This window comes from Pecten maximus, chromosome 4, assembly GCF_902652985.1.
Source record: "Pecten maximus chromosome 4, xPecMax1.1, whole genome shotgun sequence".
In the NCBI taxonomy this organism is placed as follows: domain Eukaryota; kingdom Metazoa; phylum Mollusca; class Bivalvia; order Pectinida; family Pectinidae; genus Pecten; species Pecten maximus.
The window spans coordinates 3,393,262-3,418,104 of NC_047018.1; the positions used below are offsets into that span (position 1 = coordinate 3,393,262).

Consider the following 24,843-nt stretch of genomic DNA (forward strand, 5'->3'; position numbering starts at 1 on the left):
GTGATGAAACTGCTCACTTTGACAACCTAAACATATCGTGATGAAACTGCTCACTTTGATAACCTAAACATGTTGTGATGAAACTGCTCACTTTGATAACTTAAGCATGTCGTGATGAAACTGCTCACTTTGATAACCTAAACATGTTGTGATGAAACTGCTCACTTTTATAACCTTAAGATGTCGTGATGAAACTGCTCACTTTGACAACCTAACCATATCGTGATGAAACTGCTCACTTTGATAACCTAAACATGTTGTGATGAAACTGCTCACTTTGATAACTTAAGCATGTCGTGATGAAACTGCTAACTTTGATAAATTAAACATATTGTGATGAAACTGCTCACTTTGACAACCTAAACATGTCGTGATGAAACTGCTCACTTTGACAACCTAAACATGTCGTGATGAAACTGCTAACTTTGATGACTTAAGCATGTCGTGATGAAACTGCTCACTTTGATAACTTAAGCATGTCGTGATGAAACTGCTCACTTTGATAACCTTAACTTGTCGTGATGAAACTGCTTACTTTGACAACCTAAACATTTTGAGGTAAAATGCAAATCCTACAGGAGGACTCCAGAAATACAGTTACCGCTAGCATAGCTACTATCTAAAGGTGTTATTTTAGTACAAATAATTGCAAAGGATTTGATTTAACAATTGACTCTCCTTGCATATCAACCCGAAAATAAATCGCACACAAAATATAAATGATTAACAGTATGGTACTGTATGAATGAAATCACTTCTAAAGTCACTGTAGAAATTCCTTTCGTCCTCCTATTGGTAAGATGTATTACTGGGAAAATCCTTCGGAAGTTATTTCACAGTGTGAACAGTAAATAATGAATCTGCATTTTTTTTATATAATCAACAAGAATTATTCAAGATAAAAATTGTTTAATGTTGTAAAACTGACATGGAACATACACTTCACAAGCAGCCAGGAAATAAAAAAGATGCACCTTTTAATTTAAATGATACTGCATCTTCTGTTGAAACCTTGATCAGGCAGCAGTGTCTGTGTATTTGCAGGAAAAGCCACTGTCATCGCTGGAGAACACTTACGGACTACAGACAGGCAATGTACCAAGTCCCAGCTATGATGACAGCAGAATTTCTCGCCCACTTGCAGACAGCAGGAACCTGACACATGAGGAAACCAGTTATCTGTATTCCTCCCATCGCTATAACTCGCCCCCTGAGAGTAACACTTATGCGCCTTCCCCTCACAGCAATAGCTATAACCCTTCCTCTCACAGCAACAGCTTGTCCTCTAGACATGACAGCACCTCTCCTTCAGTCAGTCCTCAGATAACCAGTGTTACCTCCCCCTACTCCTATGAATATTCCTCACGTTTCCGCCAAGACCTGTCTCCAGGCGAGAGTCATTTCACACCCCGGGCATCAGAAGGAGCTCCTAGCTACATAGACAGGCGAGAGAGAACAGGCCTTGACAGTCTGGACAACCTAGATGTCAGCCCTTCTCACTTCACTCTTCCCTCCTTTGCCAACAGTAGAGCCTATTTGGAGGAGGAGGATGCTGATCAGATGCAGATGGTGGACAAAATATTTCCCAGTAACCTTTCCTATTCTGGTAAGTAGTTACCTGTAGTCTTGTATTCTGGTAAGTAGTTACCTGTAGTCTTTTATTCTGGTAAGTAGTTACCTGTAGTCTTTTATTCTGGTAAGTAGTTACCTGTAGTCTTTTATTCTGGTAAGTAGTTACCTGTAGTCTTGTATTCAGGTAAGTAGTTACCTGTAGTCTTGTATTCTGGTAAGTAGTTACCTGTAGTCTTGTATTCTGGTAAGTAGTTACCTGTAGTCTCATATTCTGGTAAGTAGTTACCTGTAGTCTTTTATTCTGGTAAGTAGTTACCTGTAGTCTTGTATTCAGGTAAGTAGTTACCTGTAGTCTTGTATTCTGGTAAGTATAGTTACCTGTAGTCTTGTATTCTGGTAAGTAGTTACCCATAGTCTCATATTAAAGTGAATAGTTACCTGTAGTCTCATAGTTACCTGTAGTCTCATAGTTACCTGTAGTCTCATATTAAGGTAAATAGTTACCTGTAGTCTCATAGTTACCTGTAGTCTCATATTAAGGTAAATAGTTACCTGTAGTCTCATATTCAGGTAAATAGTTACCTGTAGTCTCATAGTTACCTGTAGTCTTGTATTAAAGTGAATAGTTACTTGTAGTCTCATATTAAGGTAAATAGTTACCTGTAGTCTCATATTCAGGTAAATAGTTACCTGTAGTCTCATATTCAGGTAAATAGTTACCTGTAGTCTCATATTCAGGTAAGTAGTTACCTGTAGTCTCATATTAAGGTGAGTAGTTACTTGTAGTCTCATATTCAGGTGAGTAGTTACCTGTAGTCTCATATTCTGGTAAATAGTTACCCATAGTCTCATATTCAGGTAAATAGTTACCTGTAGTCTCATAGTTACCTGTAGTCTCATATTAAGGTGAGTAGTTACCTGTAGTCTCATATTCAGGTAAATAGTTACCTGTAGTCTCATAGTTACCTGTAGTCTCATATTAAGGTGAGTAGTTACTTGTAGTCACATTTTCAGGTAAGTAGTTACCTGTAGTCTCATATTCAGGTGAGTAGTTACCTGTAGTCTCATATTCAGGTAAATAGTTACCCATAGTCTCATATTAAGGTGAATAGTTACCTGTAGTTTCATATTCAGGTAAGTATAGGTACCTGTTATGTTGAGTGATCCTGATTCAGTTTTCCTTTAGGAAACCCTAATTTTGCCTCCCCAGTTTAGGCTGTGTTGTGACTATGTATTTACTGTGTAATGTTGTTTTACAGCCTACTCCATGTCAAATGCTGGAACAATGAATGACCATGAGGAAATGCTTCAAGCTGCTTCAACTATGGGAACTGTGACGTCCGACCTGTTCAGTGAGGCTATCATCCCATTTTACCAGTATTAGCTTTACATCCCATTCTTAACAACATTTGGTTAGTGCATGTCATTATCTCACAGATTTAAAATGTTTGAAAGCTTTAGTTGTGAGTAAAGAGAGCTTTTGTCTCATGATCATGTAAGTGTGCCATATTTAATATCAACAGTATACATTTGGACGAATGGCCAGTTTATTTACAGAGCCTTACAGTAATAATTTGTGTACCTGATTTGTATTAACATGACTATATATCACTTACCAGTAACTCCTTTAAATTAACATTTTTATTTTCAAATATACTGCCAAGGTTTGTAGTTTTTTGCTATATTTATTCACCATTACTCATATACACTTAAGATTTTTTTTTAAAGTCCCTTTCAGATAAGACTTAATTCATTCAGTGTGTTTTGAGTCCAGTACTAAGTCCCCGTAGTCAAAGGGCGGTCAGCTAATATGGTGCCATGCTTTAACATATTTTGTACAGCTCTGTCTGACTATGCCAATGTTGTTTGAATACCTGTTATGTATATTTTTGCTGAATTAGAATTAAATTTCTTTTTAAAATATGAACACGTATACATGTATATACCATTTATTTACATGTCACTTACCTAAGAAGATTTACATAGACTGATGAACTTCTTTAATGAAATTTTTTGCTATGATAATCTACTTTCTACATCATGACAAATATTGGTGTGTAAATTTATATTCTTAAACCTACTTCAGATTCTCAAGAAACCATTTTGAAATATTTCGCACGAGAATGAACAGACAACATTTTTTGTATTATGTTCTCACTCATTTTTCATTTCAGTGTTCACTGAGATGGTTATATTTTTGTAGAACAGTGTGAATGACTGATTTGTATTGATCAATGTCATGTTTTGGGTACTTTGAGGAACATTTATATGATGTTGAAAATATGTCCATAGTCCAGTTTGTGTTCATTACTGAAATGCTGAAAGATGTGTATGCATTATATGTAAAAACCGAAATTGTGTTCGTGTGTCAGTCCTTGACACAATGATTGCCATATGCAAAATAAATCTCAAATACAAACAAATTGTACATACAATGTAATTATGATATATATATATGTTTATTTAATTTGTCAGAAATAGATATATACATTTGTGATATTCTGGATTGAAAGCAGTTTTTAAATACCAATTCATAACTTCTGAATAATTGTAGAATATCTAACATTTTCATATAAAAAAAAATTGTTGTTTGTACATTCTGTATATGCATTGAATGATGTTTTGTGGGATGAATTTTTATTGAAACATTTCATAACTGTTACAGGATTTGACATTAATTTAGTAAACTTTATATTGTGATCTGTAGGATTTAACAAATCTTGAAATATTTCCCCATTTCTTTCTGAATATATTGTCATAGTTTTGTGGTGCTTTTTCGGGAAACTTGAATCATCTGGTCCATCTGTCCATGACAAATTCTTCGGACAACTGCTCCTAATCTTGTTGACATTAAACAACACTAAACCAAACCAACTCATACTACCACAGACCGGGCCTACCCATGGAGAATTTCTTTATAACTTGGTGATGGTTTAATTCCCTAAACTATAACCATGTAACTGCTTGCTGGGTATGAACATGCTATCATGATCTACATATAGCACAGGTCATAAACACAAAGGTCATAAACCAGGCAATATACAATGTCTGTTCCAGAGTCCCCTATTACAATATGCATGACTTTATAATCACAAATGTACCAGTATATATATACATATATATTATGGGTCTAAGTAGTAATATAAACAGTAATTTTCCAGATAACACTGGTTCCTTGTGAACGTAAGTCTGCAGGATACAAATTACTTGAAATGTTGATATGGGACAAAGAAGTAATTCCAATAGTGTGGACAATGGAAGATGTCAAATTTTCGAGGCAATTCGCCCCCTTCATCAAGACACAAATACAATCACATGATATATAAACAGTACTAGAGATAATATACAGCAAGAGTAATATATATAGTAGTTATAAACAACCATGAACACTTCGGCTAGCGTGAGGCCAAAGGCGGATGCTAGCGAGACATGTACAGAACTATGTTCTATGATGGAACGCTATGTTTCCCACGCCAACTTCTTTGTCCCGTATATACACATGGATTATATAGATTTATATTATAGATCTCAACCAAAAAGGTCAAAATGATAAGTGCCTTCTCATCCAAACAAGTCAATCATATTTCAACCATTCATTGAGCCTTTGTTGGGACCAGGCATAAGTAATAAGTGTTGACCCCCACTATGGCATTGTCTATAATAGTAAAATAGTTGAAATATCATAAGATTATATCCAGTATATAAGGAATAATAAGAATATTTATTTGGTATTCCTGTTTATATATTTGTATGTTAAAAGTTATGTCTTGTATTTCAAATGATACAAGCGATATTGGTGCTGTTACATTGTATTTATATTGTAACCATTTCCCCATTTTGTTGTGTACATCATTTATTATTGTGGAAAATCTAGTACTGTATTGTGTTTCAGTTAGTAGGGCCCTAAGACATTTGTTCTACTCACCACATTTTTTCAGAACAAAAATATTTTTTTGTATGAGAAGTCCGATAAGAGTATTGAAAGTTATACTCCATCACTGGATAAAATCTTAGTACAAGTCATTACAATCTATTACTGTTGGCAGATTATTGTAAATCTTAGTACAAGTCAATTACAATCTATTACTGTTGGCAGATTATTGTAAATCTGAGTACAAGTCAATTACAATCTATTACTGTTGGCAGATTATTGTAAATCTTAGTACAAGTCAATTACAATCTATTACTGTTGGCAGATTATTGTAAATCTGAGTACAAGTCAATTACAATCTATTACTGTTGGCAGATTATTGTCACTCTTACATGTGGAGAGACATACAGCATACAGGAAATTTATTACCAATATCAGAAATTATCAATTTGATAAAAAAAAACAACTTGTCATCTGTGCTTACTAGTGATGATATGACTTGTATTCACCAATCAGGACAGTTCCTTCTATTTACTGCATTGATATCTGCCAATGATTTTTCTGTTCAGATGCAAATACAGCTGAAATCCCTTTCTTTGTTGATCCCACTACTAGGAGTACAAATACACAATAGCAAATACTGCCTTATACCACTTGCCATATTATTGTTCATTGTACTTGTTTTGAACAGATTTTCCCCAACAGAAATCTGGTATTCTTATGGAAGATACTTTTTCCTACTCAATATAAAATGCTTAAAGGAAAAGTCCAGCATTTGTCATGAGCTATGGATGCCCATGTGATTAAAGAGTGGGATTGTTTGAAGAGACATTGATATCCCTGTAAAACCCTGATATAATTGCCTTTTACACTAGTATACATAGTATTTGTATAATTAGATTCACTGCCTGGTGCATGTTTAGATGTTGTTCAGTTTGGCCTGTGATTACTGGTTGTCGGCCTACTTTAAAGTCTGTTCCTGTTATATAGTTTATTATAAATGTTGTGGTTGATATAGATATTATACAGAATTAATTTGGTAATGATCTCTCTGCAATATTGCTTTTTTCTTTTTTTGGCCATTAAATTTTTGGTGCAATAATTATGTACTTTCAATTTGTTTTTTGTGTTTTATTTACCCTTATTTCTCGATGGTTTATAGTAAACATGAGTCTCATTGTATATAATGTGTCCCCATAGCAACAAAGACACAAGTCTCATTGTATATAAAGTGTCCCCATAGCAACAAAGACGAGTCTCATGGTATATAATGTGTCCCCATAGCAACAAAGACACGAGTCTCATTGTATATAATGTGTCCCCATAGCAACAAAGACACAAGTCTCATTGTATATAAAGTGTCCCCATAGCAACAAAGACACGAGTCTCGTATATAAAGTGTCCCCATAGCAACAAAGATTACTTAAATGGACATGATCAAGGAAGGGAAGTTGTAAACTCTAATTGTTAGATATTATCTACTCGAGGAAGTTTTATGACTGAGTGTACAGAATATTAAAATAGCTTACGGACCTCCATGAAATTATGAGGTAACAGCATGATATTTGTAATATCATATGGAAAGTAAACAACAACAGCAACAATAATAATATATCATAATCATAAAATTTATTTATAAATGAGTGTTAGATGGTAAAACACATACTACATAATAGAACAATGTTGATTAATGGCTGGTACAGCTACTACATTATACAGCTACATAGATTATGACCGATTACCAGCAGTTACCATAATCTATACACTCCACTACTCACAGCTATGTTTGGCAATACAAAGATATTGCGATACAATCCCCATTACACAATGTCTACACGTAAATGCAGGATATATAACTTATACAGAGGTTACATGTGACTATTTTCTATGATACATGTGTATCTGACACTTATACATACATACCATCTGAATCTTACACATACATATCTGACACTTAACAAGTTGACATTTACTGGTAATATCTGACACTTAACAAGTCCGACATTTACTGATAATACAAACTTCAATTTGTATCAAATTATCAATATGTTAAACATGCATCCAACATTTTCACATCACTTTACACATATACCTGTGTATCTAATGTATAACACTGTTGGCACACATATCTTGCAGTGTACAGCATAAACCTGCAATTCTACCAGTGTACTGCAATATATCGGACACTACATGTATATGGACACTACACATGTATGTTACACTGTGTATTCCTGTATAGATTAATACTATGATGGTCATACCATACAAATTTCATCAGTGGATATGAAGGATCTCAATATCCCATCTAAGGGAGACGAAACTGAAGTTATTCCAAAGTTTTTACCTCCATTTCATGACCCTGAGGGTTGAATATCCATATCCTTTATACCTACCGGTATGTATGAACTTTTTTTCTCTGTATTACAAAGGCCCTCATTATAAAGAAAACGTGTATTACACAGGCCCTCGTTATACAGAAAACGTGTATTACACAGGCCCTCATTATAAAGAAAACGTGTATTACACGGGCCCTCATTATACAGAAAACGTGTATTACACAGGCCCTCGTTATACAGAAAACATGTATTACACAGGCCCTCGTTATACAGAAAACATGTATTACACAGGCCCTCATTATACAGAAAACGTATTACATGTGAATACCCAGTATTACAATAACACTAGTTATTATTTTGTTACACAAGATAGTGTGTGATTCATGGAAGTTTATGTTAAAATCCTCTTATTAACATTTTTTCTTCTTGGAGAAAGTAGACTATGGACATGATCAAGACCATGCTCTTTGAAGTCAAAATTATCAATAAAATACCATACAACATATTTATAGCTACACATTTTTATGATTAGTAAGTTCCTAAATTTAGGTGCTTAGAAATTTTAAACCAATTCAAAGATAAGGATAGTCAGTTTAAAATTATCATTGGTACTCCTAAATGTTGCCACATATCTAGTTTGATTTACTGAATATTTGTTGATCAGAGGAACATGCTGGTCTAGTTTCAGCACCATTCATACATTATACCAGAGCAACATAGAATTACCAGTTTAGTGTTTTAACACTGTCTTATCCGTGGAAACAGTATGTTCTCAATGGAGCAGTACTGCACCAACTCATTTAGCCGAACTGATACAAACTCATCAAACATATTTTTGTTTATGAGTTACCTTCCTAATTATCACATTCTACAGCTTCCACCAGACTTGTATAGGTTTACTCCAAGGTAATGATACTACATGTCGTACTAGCTGATTTTCGTAATATCATTGAAGTCTTGAGAAAATGTTCTCAAATTGATTACAGTGGAAGGAAAAGTTACCTCAATATCCCTCATAAATGGGACATTTAGATCAAATGATAAGTGTTTAAGTCATAAATATATATTGAGTGAAATCAATTCACAAAAGAGAAATGCATAAACTTTACATTCACAAATATGCTTAGATTTTAGACAGGAAAGTCTTACACTTGGTTTCCCTGTTACTAGAGAGTGGTGTACTGTTAATGATAGTAATACACACGGTCTAATGAGATTTGATCCACTATCTGAAAACTATATATATATATATCACAGCACTAGCATCTCGTCTACTTACACAGTAGAGTCTACAGTCCTTCAATAACGGATTACAATAAATCTAAAAATCTTTGACTAATGATCCAAGTCCAATTACATATGTAACACAAAATAAAACTTTACATAACAGTACTGTCTTAATGTGTATTCTCATGTTAAAAATGTAGCACTAAAAACCGATTTTGGTCACCATAAGGGCATTTTTTTTCTTAATATGAACCTGTCTTTCCCCAAAATACCTGAAAATTAATTACAATTGGTTACAAGAGAGGGAAGCACAAGGCCTAACTTGGTAAAAATCAAGATATCCTGAATTGGCTTCATTTTTTAATATGAACGTAATACGTAACACACATCTACACTGGACCACCAGGTATAACTGACCATGTTATGACTAGAAGTTTACAACTTGTTTACGACTGACATCCTGACATGCAGTAAAGTAATGGAAGACACTGATTGGCTGATAATTCTATGCTTTTTTTTTTTATACAATTTAGACTAATAATTAAGGCAATCTACCAAGTCTAACTTTACAAGAAACAGTTTCCATATCTGTTTCACTACTTGTAACTTACATGACAGCTTCCTATCTTTATATGTATTATATTATGCAAGCTTTTCCCTTATTACCTTGAGAAATAATATGTAACATTCAGATCAAAGAAAAAACATTTAAAAAGAAATCCACACAAAATCATTTGAGCATTTGTGTATTGAGCATACAACCATAACATAGTAAGAACTGATTGATAGATGTTGAGAAAAAAAGTTAATTCTTAAAGATATGTTTTTGAACTGATGTGATTAAAATATCGAACTTAAAATATATTGTTTTATATCAAAAGCTTTTAATTTTAGCTGTTTCTGTTTAAAAGTTTGCAATGTAAGTAAGCACAAATGAAGCTTAATAAAAGAGAAGTACAATACAACCCATTGTCAGTACACTGCTGGCTGAAGTAATAAAAAAAAACCTCACTGGTCATGTTTGCAAAATGCATGATAAAAAATATTTCGCAGAGAAAGATGCAATAGAAAATCATTCAAACACCATTCAAACTTTAAAAAGAATCAAATTAAAAAATATGATAAATCAATATAATAACTTACAAAATATATATCAGATCATCATCTATGTGTACAAAACTTGACACAACTAGGTCTATCTGTAAAATATAGGATAAATAGACTGTATTTACAAAGTTTTATACAATAATAACAAACATGACTGTGATTACATAGTTACATAATATTGCACGCATAGCATTGCGACACACTTTATATTATTATATTCCAAGTTACCATATTCTCAAACAATAAGTCAAATTATGGCTTCAGTCTATATGTTCTTAACGATATAAACTAGTATATAGTGTTAGGACATACTGACTTGAGTAACGATACACGAGCTTTATACATTGATGCACTCTAGTGTTCAGGCTTCAATACCAACATTTAACGACCACCAACCAGACGCGTCTCAGTGGCTGGTTTTCATGTCCATACATACATTTTTATGGCAAGAATAACGTTTACAATACAATTAATCAAGATACAGAAGTGACAAACATCTAAACACATTAGAAATGTCCTACTTACAGTTATCATCAAACTTGTAAGTTTGAATATATGTGCACAAACCCAATCATTGTCCCTGAATCCCTAGGATAGGAGTATATCTGTCAGGTAATATTATATCAAACAATCTACCGTTTGGCCAGGACAGCTATATATATAAAGGATCGTGTTTCGTTTGGCCAGGACAGCTATATATATAAAGGATCGTATCAAATAAATAAGTTTTCATTTCATATGAGATTTTATGATGTAGCCAGCCTCTCAAAAATAAAACTTCTCAGACTTGTTTCATAAAATCTCATGAAATGAAAACAAATTTAAAATACTTTTTTATCACATAACTTAGAAAACTTACATTTGGACAGGCTTTAAAGCCAAATTCTGGATGATTTAATAGAACAGAGATAACCAATTTGTTGGACAATTCACAATTCATGACATAATGTCAATGTTTATATTCTGGTGCCACAATCAATTTCTGACTGGCACAGCCAGTGAAAAAAACACACCAGGGGATATTACACTAGTGGCTTATACAAAAATATTACATGGGCGAATTTACTGGATAACAGAACGATTATGTGATAAATTGTGATATTAGCAGTAAAGATTGCAGTCTGGTGGCCTAACCATAATAAGTCCCGTCTGACTCTATACATAATATCATGTTCAGAAACTTACAGTATGATAAATATCTTACTGAAATCTTCTTTGAATAACACCATATATTTTAAAAGCATTCAAGACAAATTACAGGACTGACATAATGTAATTCACCTTGATCACCTATATTCTCATCAAACACATTCACTCCTGATTTCTCGTTCAGCTGCACATTCACTCCTGATTTCTCGTTCAGGGGCACATTCATTCTTGCTTTCTCCTCAAATGAATAAATTGTTTGTTCACTCAGAAAACTTACCCTGCCATCACAATCTACACTCAAGTAATCAATATCATCAGTCCGACAACCTTCCCTGCGATCCTTTTGACCTACACTCCTATGACAGGATAACCTTCTGATTTACACCCCTCTGACAGGATAACCTTCACTTACACCCCTATGACAGGATAACCTTCACTTACACCCCTATGACAGGATAACCTTCTGATTTACACCCCTATGACAGGATAACCTTCTGATTTACACCCCTATGACAGGATAACCTTCTGATTTACACCCCTATGACAAGATAACCTTCTGATTTACACCCCTATGACAGGATAACCTTCTGATTTACACCCCTATGACAGGATAACCTTCACTCACACCCCTATGACAAGATAACCTTCTGATTTACACCCCTATGACAGGCTAACCTTCTGACTCACACCCCTATGACAGGATAACCTTCTGATTTACACCCCTATGACAGGATAACCTTATGATTTACACCCCTATGACAGGATAACCTTCTGATTTACACCCCTATGACAGGATAACCTTCTGATTTACACCCCTATGACAGGATAACCTTCTGATTTACACCCCTATGACAGGATAACCTGATTTACACCCCTATGACAGGCTAACCTTCACTCACACCCCTATGACAGGATAACCTTCTGATTTACACCCCTATGACAGGATAACCTTCCGACTCGCACCCCTATGACAGGATAACCTTCTGATTTACACCCCTATGACAGGATAACCTTCCGACTCGCACCCCTATGACAGGATAACCTTCTGATTTACACCCCTATGACAGGATAACCTGATTTACACCCCTATGACAGGCTAACCTTCACTCACACCCCTATGACAGGATAACCTTCTGATTTACACCCCTATGACAGGATAACCTTCCGACTCGCACCCCTATGACAGGATAACCTTCTGATTTACACCCCTATGACAGGATAACCTTCCGACTCGCACCCCTATGACAGGATAACCTTCTGATTTACACCCCTATGACAGGATAACCTTCTGATTTACACCCCTATGACAGGATAACCTTCTGATTTACACCCCTATGACAGGATAACCTTCTGATTTACACCCCTATGACAGGATAACCATGTCCTCACTCGTTTCTCACTGATCATACATCCTAAAATCGTCTAGTACAAACCATACAAAAGGTATGTAGTTCAGCACCATCTGTGTATTAACTTATACATATCTACACAAGTAGGACATTCAACCTTGTCAGTACCAGTTCCTGCAGTCAACTTCTCGCAGTTTAATTTTAAGATACTACTTTATAAATTTCAAAACGCTAAAAGACACAAATATATGTACCTATATCACTGGTCCTTCTGTGAAATTTAATTACATTTCATTATCATTGCTCACCAGTCTTTAAGTTGCTAATAAAAAATGTAATCATTGAAATTTAAAACAAAAAAAAGACAAAGTTGCATGGTCAATAGATATTTTTTTTCTCAAGGAGTAAAAAGCAATTTCTATCATGACAATAATAGCTGAGTGATGAACTTAACAGCAGAGCCCTTCTTAACAAAAGCTTGTTTTTTATCCATGTGTGTAATCTATAGAGTCGTAAACACCAATCTCATATATTTCTAATTTGGAATGGATGGAAAACTGAAGATAATCAAAGATAAAAGATTTTACATTTAAGACATAAGACAAAACTAGAACCGGTTTCATTCCGACTCCAATTCTTATTCTTAAACTGCTGTAAAGAGCTTACCGGTATTATGCATAACATGCACAAAGCAACAAATCACGAAATTATGCACCAGTGACCTACATACCAGTAGTGTAACCTGCACAGTGACAAACGGTGAAGTCACTAATGCAGGTCAACACATTTACTCAGCTTAACCACTTGGGATTAATCTGTTAAATTTCAATGTTAAAATTCAAAAAAAAAAAAAAAAAAAAAGAAAAAAGAAAATAATAAATAAATAAAAAACAGAAAGAAAGAAAAACAACTATCAAGAATACGGAATGAAATTTAGTAATACTTACATCACACTAGATAATATCAAAAAAAAAATCATAATATAGAATCAACATGAAGAACAGCTTGAGTAAAAAAACAATGGCAGACATGCTACATTACGTAAGTCAATGGAAGTGGCAATAATAGTTTGTAAAACACCCTTTTTACACTAATCACTAATCTTGCCTGTAAATCAGCATTTCAAAGTTAAATATCCAGTTAAGATACTGTACATGTCTAAGAATATCAAACAACGTGAGGCAACCTTTCCTTCTTTGTACTAGACACTGCAGTCTTTCCCGCCACCTTACGCCCAGTACTTTTGCCATCTTTCTTCGGACCTTCCCTTGGTTCATGAGATTTGCATGTTTGTGGTGACTCTTGAGTGGCTGGCTCACCTATGGAAATAACCCCACTGGTACCTGTGGAGGCTCGCCTGTAGGCTGTAAGGGTTACTGGCTGAGATGCATCAGACACAGACTTTGTTGTTGAGTTCTTTCGCCTACCACATGTAGAACAGGACGTTTTTTCTGATTTACTGCCAGTATTTGTGGTAACAGGGGTCTTACGTCCAGAACTTGAGCCAGAGGACGAAGACCCTGTGGGTGTTTTCCTGCCAGATGCTGCCACAATACCAGTCGGGGTTTTCCTTCCAGCCATACTAGATGAAGACCCAGCAGGAGGCTTCTTGTCTGCAGAAGCAGTGGGTGTCCTTCTGCCCGAGACTTGTGGTGTGGGACTAACACACCCAGAGCCTGACTCCCCAGCTTTTGTAGGATGTTTGACTGAGGGAGGTACAGGTGAACGCTTGCCATTCGCTGTACCAGCTGCTCCACCAGCTGCTCCACCAGCTGACATGGACCTGTGCATAGCGCCCCTGCCTCCTGGCATGATGGCTGCCTTACCCATAACAATGCCACTTGGACCCTTGACAACTTTGACAGGCTCCCTGGAGGCCGACTTTGTGGTCTTCACTGTGGTTCTAGCAGTCCTTGCCTTAACATCTTTGACTGCTGGTACCAGGGGAAGACTTGGCACACTGACAGCTGGTGGGGTATCTGGTAACAATGCCTTTGTGGGTGGGGCCGCAGGCAGGGTCTGCGCAGGTCTGGGTGGTGGGGTTTGTGTTATACCTGCAGACACATGGTCGCACTTGGCTGTCTTTTCAGAAATTGGTTTAGTGGCTGAACTATATGCATTCTTATTAGAAGAATGTGTTTTTGGAGAAATTAGGTGGTGGGCTCTTTGAAAATGGAAGAACCTTTGGAGATGAAGGAGTTTTCAATGGTGGAGGGGACTTAGAAATAGGAGTCTTACTAGGTGGAGGTGTCTTGGGGGGAGGGGGAGTCTTTGGTGGTGGTGTAGGGGTAATTCTACCTGGGGTCGGTGGGGTCTTAGGAACAGGAATCTGAGTGTCTCTAGGCGATGGGGGAGTTTTTGGAGGAGTTTTTGGCATTGGGATATGAGACAATTTAGGTGATGAAGACACATCTGTTTCTACTGCCTCAGATGGCTCAGTATCTATGATCAGATTCCGTTTTGTTTCCAGTCCTTGGCTGCAATTGGAAGCTGTAGTGCATGTCAGAGAAGGCTGACCTTCATCTTTAGATCCTGCAAGTCTCTGTGTCACAGCAGGGGAATTAGAGGGAGCAGGGGTCAGTGAAACAAAAGGTGAGGACTTGGCAGAGATAGGGTCTGTTTCTGATGTGGTAGATGAGGACTTGGGTGTAGTAGAAAGAACTTCGGCCTTTAAAGGTGATGACAGGAGAGAAGGGGAGGAACACACTTTCAAGGCTGTACTTGCCTGTATCACAGTCATATCAGCAGGAGGAAGCAGCCCCTCCTTGCGGGGTGGCATGACCTTGGCCTGCAAAGCTGGGGTGTCAGATGGCTGATCATGGGATTGACTAGAGGATGATGCTATACCAAGTCTGGATAAAGCCTCAGATTGACAACTATTAATGGATGAACATAGGTCTAGGTTCTCCTGTGTATGAGAAGCTCTAGGACCTGGTGGCATAACTGATGGCCGTGTGTGTGCTGGCCTACTACCCTGACTTGTCCCGGAAAGCTGTGGACTGGACACACCAGATGAAAGCCCAGACTCCGTATCTTTACTGGAGGCACATAAAGAATCAGTTATGGATTGAAACTCAACAGACTTGGATTTTCTAGGAACAGAGTTATACCTACTGTCAGTCTGGTCAACAGTCCGAGGGCAGGTTCCCCTGGGGGTGTTCAGCATGGCTGACAAATTCCCACTTAGGGGATAAGCAGCACAAGGTATACTTGGAGTGGAATCAGCTTTCTTGATATTAAAGTCTTTTTGACGTGGAAGAATTGGGGAGAAGTCAGGAAATCCGGTTCCAGACATCAAATGGACTCGTTGAGGTCTGGGTAGTGATATCAGTTTCTTCCTGAATTCTGGGGACATATCTGAATTTGCAGCAGATGAAATATCCGAGTCAGATGCTGAGGAGTGACTTGAGAAAGATAAGGAAGACTGGTCACTTTTAGAGGACTCCATAGATCTATTGGATGCCTCTGGTCTTTCCATGGAAACATTTCCACTGGTATCATCTCCCTCAAACGACAGTGTCTGACAACTTTCATAATCACAAGAAGGTGTATTTGACATATAGTCTTCAGACAAAGATGCTCTCCCTAAACTAGGGTCAGACACAGCTCGTTTATCGTGGCTAAGGTTCACCCTAGATTTCTGATCACACTCTCTGAAGGTATTTCTCTCTCCTGGTGACATAGAACCATCACAATGATTGTTAGGTTCAGGCTTTTCCTTAATAGTAAGACCCTTCAAGTGATCAGATCGGCTACTGAACAACTTGTCACCAACCATAGCAGTGTCCCTCAGACTCTGAAAGGAAGCTAATGGAGGTGTGATGGCTGTCTGTCGTAACAGGAGCGGAGAAGACAGGGGGCGTGGCGATATCCTACCGGTCTTGCCTGTTGTGTGATCAGATAAAGATAAAGACTTTCTGGACAAAGTTGGGGAGGGGCTGGTCTTACGTAATCCGTACGAGGTGGGCAAAGATGACTGGACGGACATGGAGTGACGTAGTAAAGCTGGGGAGAAGCGAGGAGGGGTGGGTGTTAAAGGCAATTTGAGATCAGCCTCATCTGACTGCACTGCTTGCTGCCTGGACAAGGTGGGAGATACACGAGTCTTTACTGCAGGAGCTGACAATGTGTTGGTATCAGTATGTCTCTGGTCTAAGGGTCTACTAGGACTGTGTAGAGGATCAGATGAACTCATCTTTGGTTGGCTAGACTCGGATGACCAGGTGCGTGCAGACCAGGAGGAGGATAGTGACGAGGCAGGCTTATTTACTGCAGATTGTCTCGTTAAGCTTGGGGAACCTGGTTTGGATTTGATAGCTGATTCAGAAACAGCATGACGAGACAGGGTGGGGGAAGGAATTGATCGCATAGAGGCAACACCTCGGGCTAGAGACGGTGATGCTGGGATAAGTTTTTCTGATATTGTATTTCTAGCAAAGGTAGGGGACGGAGGAGTTTGTTTAGCAGATGATACTGATTTATTTGGGAGGCTTGGGGAGGGAGGAGTTTGTTTAGTAGATGATACTGGTTTGTTGGAGAGACTTGGGGAGGGAGGAGTTTGTTTAGTAGATGATACTGGTTTATTTGGGAGATTTGGGGAGGGAGGAGTTTGTTTAGTAGATGATACTGGTTTATTTGGGAGATTTGGGGAGGGAGGAGTTTGTTTAGTAGATGATACTGGTTTGTTGGAGAGACTTGGGGAGGGAGGAGTTTGTTTAGAAGTTGATGCTGCTGGAGGAGTAGGTTTTGAAGAGGATATGCTAGGAACAGAAGGAGATACCTTCTCAGATGTTGTGTGCCTGGAAAAGATTGGTGATGGTGGTGAGGGCTTTGTGACTGATGCTGTTGTGCGCCTAATGAAGACCGGAGGTGAAGGAGGGGTCTTTTCCTGTGATCTAGAAAAGGTTGGTGAAGGAGGTGGGGCTTTGTTCTGAGGTGATGTTGAAGGTTGCCCTATAACAGGGGAGGGGGGTGTGGGTAAAGGCTTTTCAAAGCGAGGCAGGGGTGGGGATTGAGGTGTGGGGCTCATTGAAGGGGAAGAGGAGTTCTGTCTCGATACATTTGGGGAGCTAGATGGGGAACTTGAACTCTGTCTAGAGAGAGCCCCAGGAGAGTCACAGGCCTTGGAATCAGAATTACTGGTATCTACTTTACTTGACTTACTGCCACTTCCATTACTACCGAAACTCTTAGCTGTTGCTAACATGAATGATTGTATAGATGACTGGATAGAAGGGCCAACAGACTTCAGCAAACTTTGAGCATTGCTACTTGAACTCTTAGGTTGCAGTGTCCCAGATTTTTTAGTCTTGTCAGAATCTGCAGGGAATCTTGCGTGAACATTGATCTCCCCTACCGGACTGCTGTCTATGATGTTGATGGTGGGGACAGCCATCTTCCTTGAGCTACCCGGAGAGAGTAGCTGGGAGGCCAGTTTCAGCAGCTGAGGGGGAGACGGTTTCCCACTCTTTGTTGATGGCCTGGATGCACTGATTGTACCTAGCTCTGTTGGACCTCCAGATGCTTTTCCTTTATCTGGAATTTAATGAAAACTTTAGTTTTGTTTTCTAAATGATTTTTATCATGATGGTACTTATCACAGGATTCCATTTGTTCTATTTGAAATTTACAATTCTGATAGTATCAATTTAACTAAACAGATTCAAACAGACAGTGAAATAGGCACTGTTCAAAGTAAGACATCTTTAAAGAGGACCAGTTAAAGAGCTGAGATGGAAAATAGAATGAAAATAGAGAGAAAATTCAATGTAATACAGATTACTTAAAATTTACACGTATATCTGAATACGTACAACAAAACGCAGAGGGATAACTGAAGCTTTCTTAAGTATGTTATTTGCATGTTTGTTGGGAACAATATAGTGCCATTGTACTATAAGGTGCATGGTAAACCAAAGACAAAGCAGCAATAAACACTGAAAAACATTACACACACCCCATACAGCAACAATAGGATCAACACAAATCTGTTAATCACATGGAGCTTTTCACCCTATTGTTTCCTTTAAAAACAAAGGGTTTAAATCTTTCACTCCGGATGTATAAAAATACATATATATATCCAACATTTTCAGAAGACTTGGTATGTGGCTATCTAGTAATATGTGTGAGGTGTTTGTGTGGCAGTGTGCTGCTGTAGGTTGGTTACTTCAATATCATAGCTTATCTGCCATCCTCTATGTCCCATATCTCTTGCTAAGTTATATGACTAAATATGTATGTAATGTATGACTCTGTTCCACAGAATACTGGTAAAATGATAAATAGCTAACATGTACGAAAACACTATGCTTCACGTTGATTAGGAAAATTGTGGATGACAAGGTGAAATTACATGAAGCTTTACGGGTAATATATGTTTATAGCATTATTTAGGGACTGCGACGTTAGAAAAGATTAAAGGCCATTCCCTGGAGAAGTTGTATCCTCTGGCATGCCATCTAGATTAGCAAACACAATATTTTTTTCATGAATCAAAATTTATTAACTTCAGTTGTTTAATCTGTTAAAAACAGAATTAATTGTCGTTATTTTTTTTTCTTCCATGTCATGGGACATTATTGAAATACCAATGTTAAACCCTAAAAAGAGACCATCATAAAATTCTGTATTTATAGATATTGGTGCAAACAGGATAATATGACAAAAATATTTTTCAATCTTGCCGCTGTCCGTCTATTATAGTACAATCATAGTTTTGGTACTATCTAGCTGGCATGCAGGACATCATACAAAAATCAGTCTATAGGTCATTCCACATGCTCTGGCCAGCAGCTATGGTCAGTCAGCGGTCAATGTGGCTTACCAGCACTGGTCTAAGATGACCGATGGCTAAGGGTGTACACTTTTTTACCTACAACGACCATGTGGGTACAATGTTACATTGCTGGTTTTTTCGCATTCTCAAATCTATCGAGAAAGGCATATCAACTACATTCTACCATAAATGATGTGTTTATATCATTCATTCTTACTCATGAATTGGAGCATTCTTGTATACTATATTTCACTAGAATCCAGGCAGAATTTTAGCAGTATAAAAAGTGATATTACAGGCATGTGATAAATACACTATTGTAATGGTATGCAATGCACACAAGTATCTTGTTGTCAGAGATGCTGATGCAAAAATTATCCAATGACTCAAATTTTCAGTAATAGTATATGACTGTCATCACTAATATTACACCACAAGCATTTATATAAAATATACAGTCACCAGATACAATTTTCATACAGTTGCATATTAAATGTCTTACGATAAAACACATTTATTTCCTCACTCTAGTGACCCTACATGCCCTAACTGTATATTTAGGCATTAACCACTTGTTCTGTGATGATTAGCAAATTGTTAAACAGACCTATACTTAAATATTCAAAATGCTGTTGTGCTAGAAAAATAAACAAATTAAACAACTGATCATATGTAGCTTTGTTGTAAACAAATCACTGGTATAATATACCTGTATAGAAATACATGTACATAATACTTAAATATAATTATTGAAATACATGCAGGATATGTTTCTACAGAATACCTTTTGGGGATAAAAGAGTATATTTGATTAATGTAATGGTACATTATAACCCATGTAATCAACACACATACTCAAAATGGAATGTCATAACTTTCTAGTTATAAAAAAAATTTTGTTGGTGTGATTATCAGTATACACAAACATTAAAATGAATGTTGGGAAACTACTTCTGATACAACACATACAGTGATGACTAGACTACTACTTCTCGTACCAACACATACAGCGATGACTCGAGTACTACTTCTCGTACCAACACATACAGTGATGACTAGACTACTACTTCTCGTACCAACACATACAGTGATGACTAGACTACTACTTCTCGTACCAACACATACAGCGATGACTTGAGTACTACTTCTCGTACCAACACATACAGCGATGACTTGATTACTACTTCTCGTACCAACACATACAGTGATGACTAGACTACTACTTCTCGTACCAACACATACAGCGATGACTAGACTACTACTTATCTCGTACCAACACATACAGTGATGACTAGACTACTACTTCTCGTACCAACACATACAGTGATGACTAGACTACTACTTATCTCGTACCAACACATACAGTGATGACTAGACTACTACTTCTCGTACCAACACATACAGTGATGACTAGACTACTTATCTCGTACCAACACATACAGTGATGACTAGACTACTACTTCTCGTACCAACACATACAGTGATGACTAGACTACTACTTCTCGTACCAACACATACAGCGATGACTAGACTACTACTTCTCGTACCAACACCTACAGTGATGACTAGACTACTACTTCTCGTACCAACACATACAGTGATGACTAGACTACTACTTCTCGTACCAACACATACAGTGATGACTAGACTACTACTTCTCATACCAACACATACAGTGATGACTTGACTACTACTTCTCGTACCAACACATACAGCGATGACTAGACTACTACTTCTCGTACCAACACATACAGTGATGACTAGACTACTACTTCTCGTACCAACACATACAGCGATGACTTGACTACTACTTCTCCTACCAACACATACAGTGATGACTTGACTACTACTTCTCGTACCAACACATACAGTGATGACTAGACTACTACTTCTCGTACCAACACATACAGCGATGACTCGAGTACTACTTCTCGTACCAACACATACAGTGATGACTAGACTACTACTTCTCGTACCAACACATACAGTGATGACTAGACTACTACTTCTCGTACCAACACACACAGCGATGACTAGACCACTACTTCTCGTACCAACAAATACAGCGATGACTAGACTACTACTTCTCGTACCAACACATACAGTGATGACTAGACCACTACTTCTCGTACCAACACCTACAGCGATGACTTGACTACTACTTCTCGTACCAACACATACAGTGATGACTAGACTACTACTTCTCGTACCAACACATACAGTGATGACTAGACTACTACTTCTCGTACCAACACATACAGCGATGACTCGAGTACTACTTCTCGTACCAACACATACAGCGATGACTCGAGTACTACTTCTCGTACCAACACATACAGCGATGACTAGACTACTACTTCTCGTACCAACACATACAGTGATGACTAGACTACTACTTCTCGTACCAACACATACAGCGATGACTAGACTACTACTCCTCGTACCAACACATACAGTGATGACTAGACTACTACTTCTCGTACCAACACATACAGTGATGACTAGACTACTACTTCTCGTACCAACACCTACAGTGATGACTAGACTACTACTTCTCGTACCAACAAATACAGCGATGACTAGACTACTACTTCTCGTACCAACACATACAGTGATGACTAGACCACTACTTCTCGTACCAACACCTACAGCGATGACTTGACTACTACTTCTCGTACCAACACATACAGTGATGACTAGACTACTACTTCTCGTACCAACACCTACAGTGATGACTAGACTACTACTTCTCGTACCAACACATACAGTGATGACTAGACTACTACTTCTCGTACCAACACATACAGCGATGACTAGACTACTACTTCTCGTACCAACACATACAGTGATGACTAGACTACTACTTCTCGTACCAACACATACAGTGATGACTAGACTACTACTTCTCGTACCAACACCTACAGTGATGACTAGACTACTACTTCTCGTACCAACAAATACAGCGATGACTAGACTACTACTTCTCGTACCAACACATACAGTGATGACTAGACCACTACTTCTCGTACCAACACCTACAGCGATGACTTGACTACTACTTCTCGTACCAACACATACAGTGATGACTAGACTACTACTTCTCGTACCAACACATACAGCGATGACTAGACTACTACTTCTCGTACCAACACATACAGTGATGACTAGACTACTACTTCTCGTACCAACACATACAGTGATGACTAGACTACTACTTCTCGTACCAACACATACAGTGATGACTTGACTACTACTTCTCGTACCAACACACACAGTGATGACTAGACTACTACTTCTCGTACCAACACATACAGTGATGACTAGACTACTACTTCTCGTACCAACACATACAGCGATGACTAGACTACTACTTCTCGTACCAACACATACAGCGATGACTAGACTACTACTTCTCGTACCAACACATACAGCGATGACTTGACTACTACTTCTCGTACCAACACATACAGCGATGACTAGACTACTACTTCTCGTACCAACACATACAGCGATGACTAGACTACTACTTCTCGTACAAACACATACAGCGATGACTAGACTACTACTTCTCGTACCAACACATACCGCGATGACTAGACTACTACTTCTCGTACCAACACATACAGTGATGACTAGACTACTACTTCTCGTACCAACACATACAGTGATGACTAGACTACTACTTCTCGTACCAACACATACAGTGATGACTAGACTACTACTTCTCGTACCAACACATACAGTGATGACTAGACTACTACTTCTCGTACCAACACATACAGTGATGACTTGACTACTACTTCTCGTACCAACACATACAGTGATGACTAGACTACTACTTCTCGTACCAACACATACAGCGATGACTTGAGTACTACTTCTCGTACCAACACATACAGCGATGACTAGACTACTACTTCTCGTACCAACACATACAGTGATGACTTGACTACTACTTCTCGTACCAACACATACAGCGATGACTAGACTACTACTTCTCGTACCAACACATACAGCGATGACTAGACTACTACTTCTCGTACCAACACATACAGCGATGACTAGACAACTACTTCTCGTACCAACAAATACAGCGATGACTTGAGTACTACTTCTCGTACCAACACATACAGCGATGACTTGAGTACTACTTCTCGTACCAACACATGCAGTGATGACTAGACTACTACTTCTCGTACCAAAACATACAGCGATGACTTGACTACTACTTCTCGTACCAACACATACAGCGATGACTAGACTACTACTTCTCGTACCAACACATACAGCGATGACTAGACAACTACTTCTCGTACCAACACATACAGCGATGACTAGACTACTACTTCTCGTACCAACACATACAGCGATGACTAGACTACTACTTCTCGTACCAACACATACAGTGATGACTTGACTACTACTTCTCGTACCAACACATACAGCGATGACTAGACAACTACTTCTCCTACCAACACCTACAGTGATGACTTGATTACTACTTCTCGTACCAACACATACAGCGATGACTTGACTACTACTTCTCGTACCAACACCTACAGTGATGACTTGATTACTACTTCTCGTACGAACACATACAGCGATGACTTGACTACTACTTCTCGTACCAACACATACAGCGATGACTAGACTACTACTTCTCGTACCAACACATACAGCGATGACTAGACTACTACTTCTCATACCAACACATACAGTGATGACTTGACTACTACTTCTCGTACCAACACATACAGCGATGACTTGACTACTACTTCTCGTACCAACACATACAGTGATGACTTGAGTACTACTTCTCGTACCAACACATACAGTGATGACTAGACTACTACTTCTCGTACCAACACATACAGCGATGACTTGACTACTACTTCTCATACCAACACATACAGTGATGACTTGACTACTACTTCTCATACCAACACATACAGTGATGACTTGACTACTACTTCTCGTACCAACACATACAGTGATGACTAGACTACTACTTCTCATACCAACACATACAGTGATGACTTGACTACTACTTCTCGTACCAACACATACAGTGATGACTAGACTACTACTTCTCGTACCAACACATACAGTGATGACTAGACCACTACTTCTCGTACCAACACCTACAGCGATGACTTGACTACTACTTCTCGTACCAACACATACAGTGATGACTAGACTACTACTTCTCGTACCAACACATACAGTGATGACTAGACTACTACTTCTGTTACAACACATACAGCGATGACTAGACTACTACTTCTCGTACCAACACATACAGCGATGACTAGACTACTACTTCTCGTACCAACACATACAGTGATGACTAGACTACTACTTCTCGTACCAACACATACAGTGATGACTAGACTACTACTTCTCGTACCAACACATACAGCGATGACTTGACTACTACTTCTCGTACCAACACCT

At 38.0% G+C, this 24,843-nt stretch overlaps 2 protein-coding genes across 14 annotated transcripts in view; one reads left to right on the forward strand and one right to left on the reverse strand.

Moving 5' to 3' along the window:
- LOC117324984 (dystrophin-like) overlaps positions 1 to 5,037 on the forward strand; it is a 32,497-nt gene extending 27,460 nt beyond the window's left edge. The window contains exons 16-17 of the mRNA XM_033880835.1: positions 1,045 to 1,606; positions 2,832 to 5,037. Of these exons, the coding sequence (XP_033736726.1) occupies positions 1,045 to 1,606; positions 2,832 to 2,956 (687 nt within the window). The 3' untranslated portion in view covers positions 2,957 to 5,037. The remainder of the gene's footprint in view (positions 1 to 1,044; positions 1,607 to 2,831) is intronic.
- Positions 5,038 to 7,052: 2,015 nt separating this feature from the next.
- Positions 7,053 to 24,843, reverse strand: part of LOC117324986 (rho GTPase-activating protein 45-like) — a 65,307-nt gene continuing 47,516 nt past the window's right edge. The window contains exons 30-33 of one of the 13 annotated variants that reach the window (XM_033880847.1): positions 12,517 to 18,146; positions 12,364 to 12,485; positions 11,938 to 12,123; positions 7,053 to 11,877 (exon numbers count right to left, since the gene is read on the reverse strand). In XM_033880847.1, the coding sequence (XP_033736738.1) occupies positions 14,737 to 18,146 (3,410 nt within the window). In that variant the 3' untranslated portion in view covers positions 7,053 to 11,877; positions 11,938 to 12,123; positions 12,364 to 12,485; positions 12,517 to 14,736. Of the gene's footprint in view, positions 11,878 to 11,906; positions 12,124 to 12,363; positions 18,147 to 24,843 lie in introns of those variants that run through there. The other 12 variants (XM_033880843.1, XM_033880841.1, XM_033880846.1 and 9 more) reach the window with 12 other exon arrangements.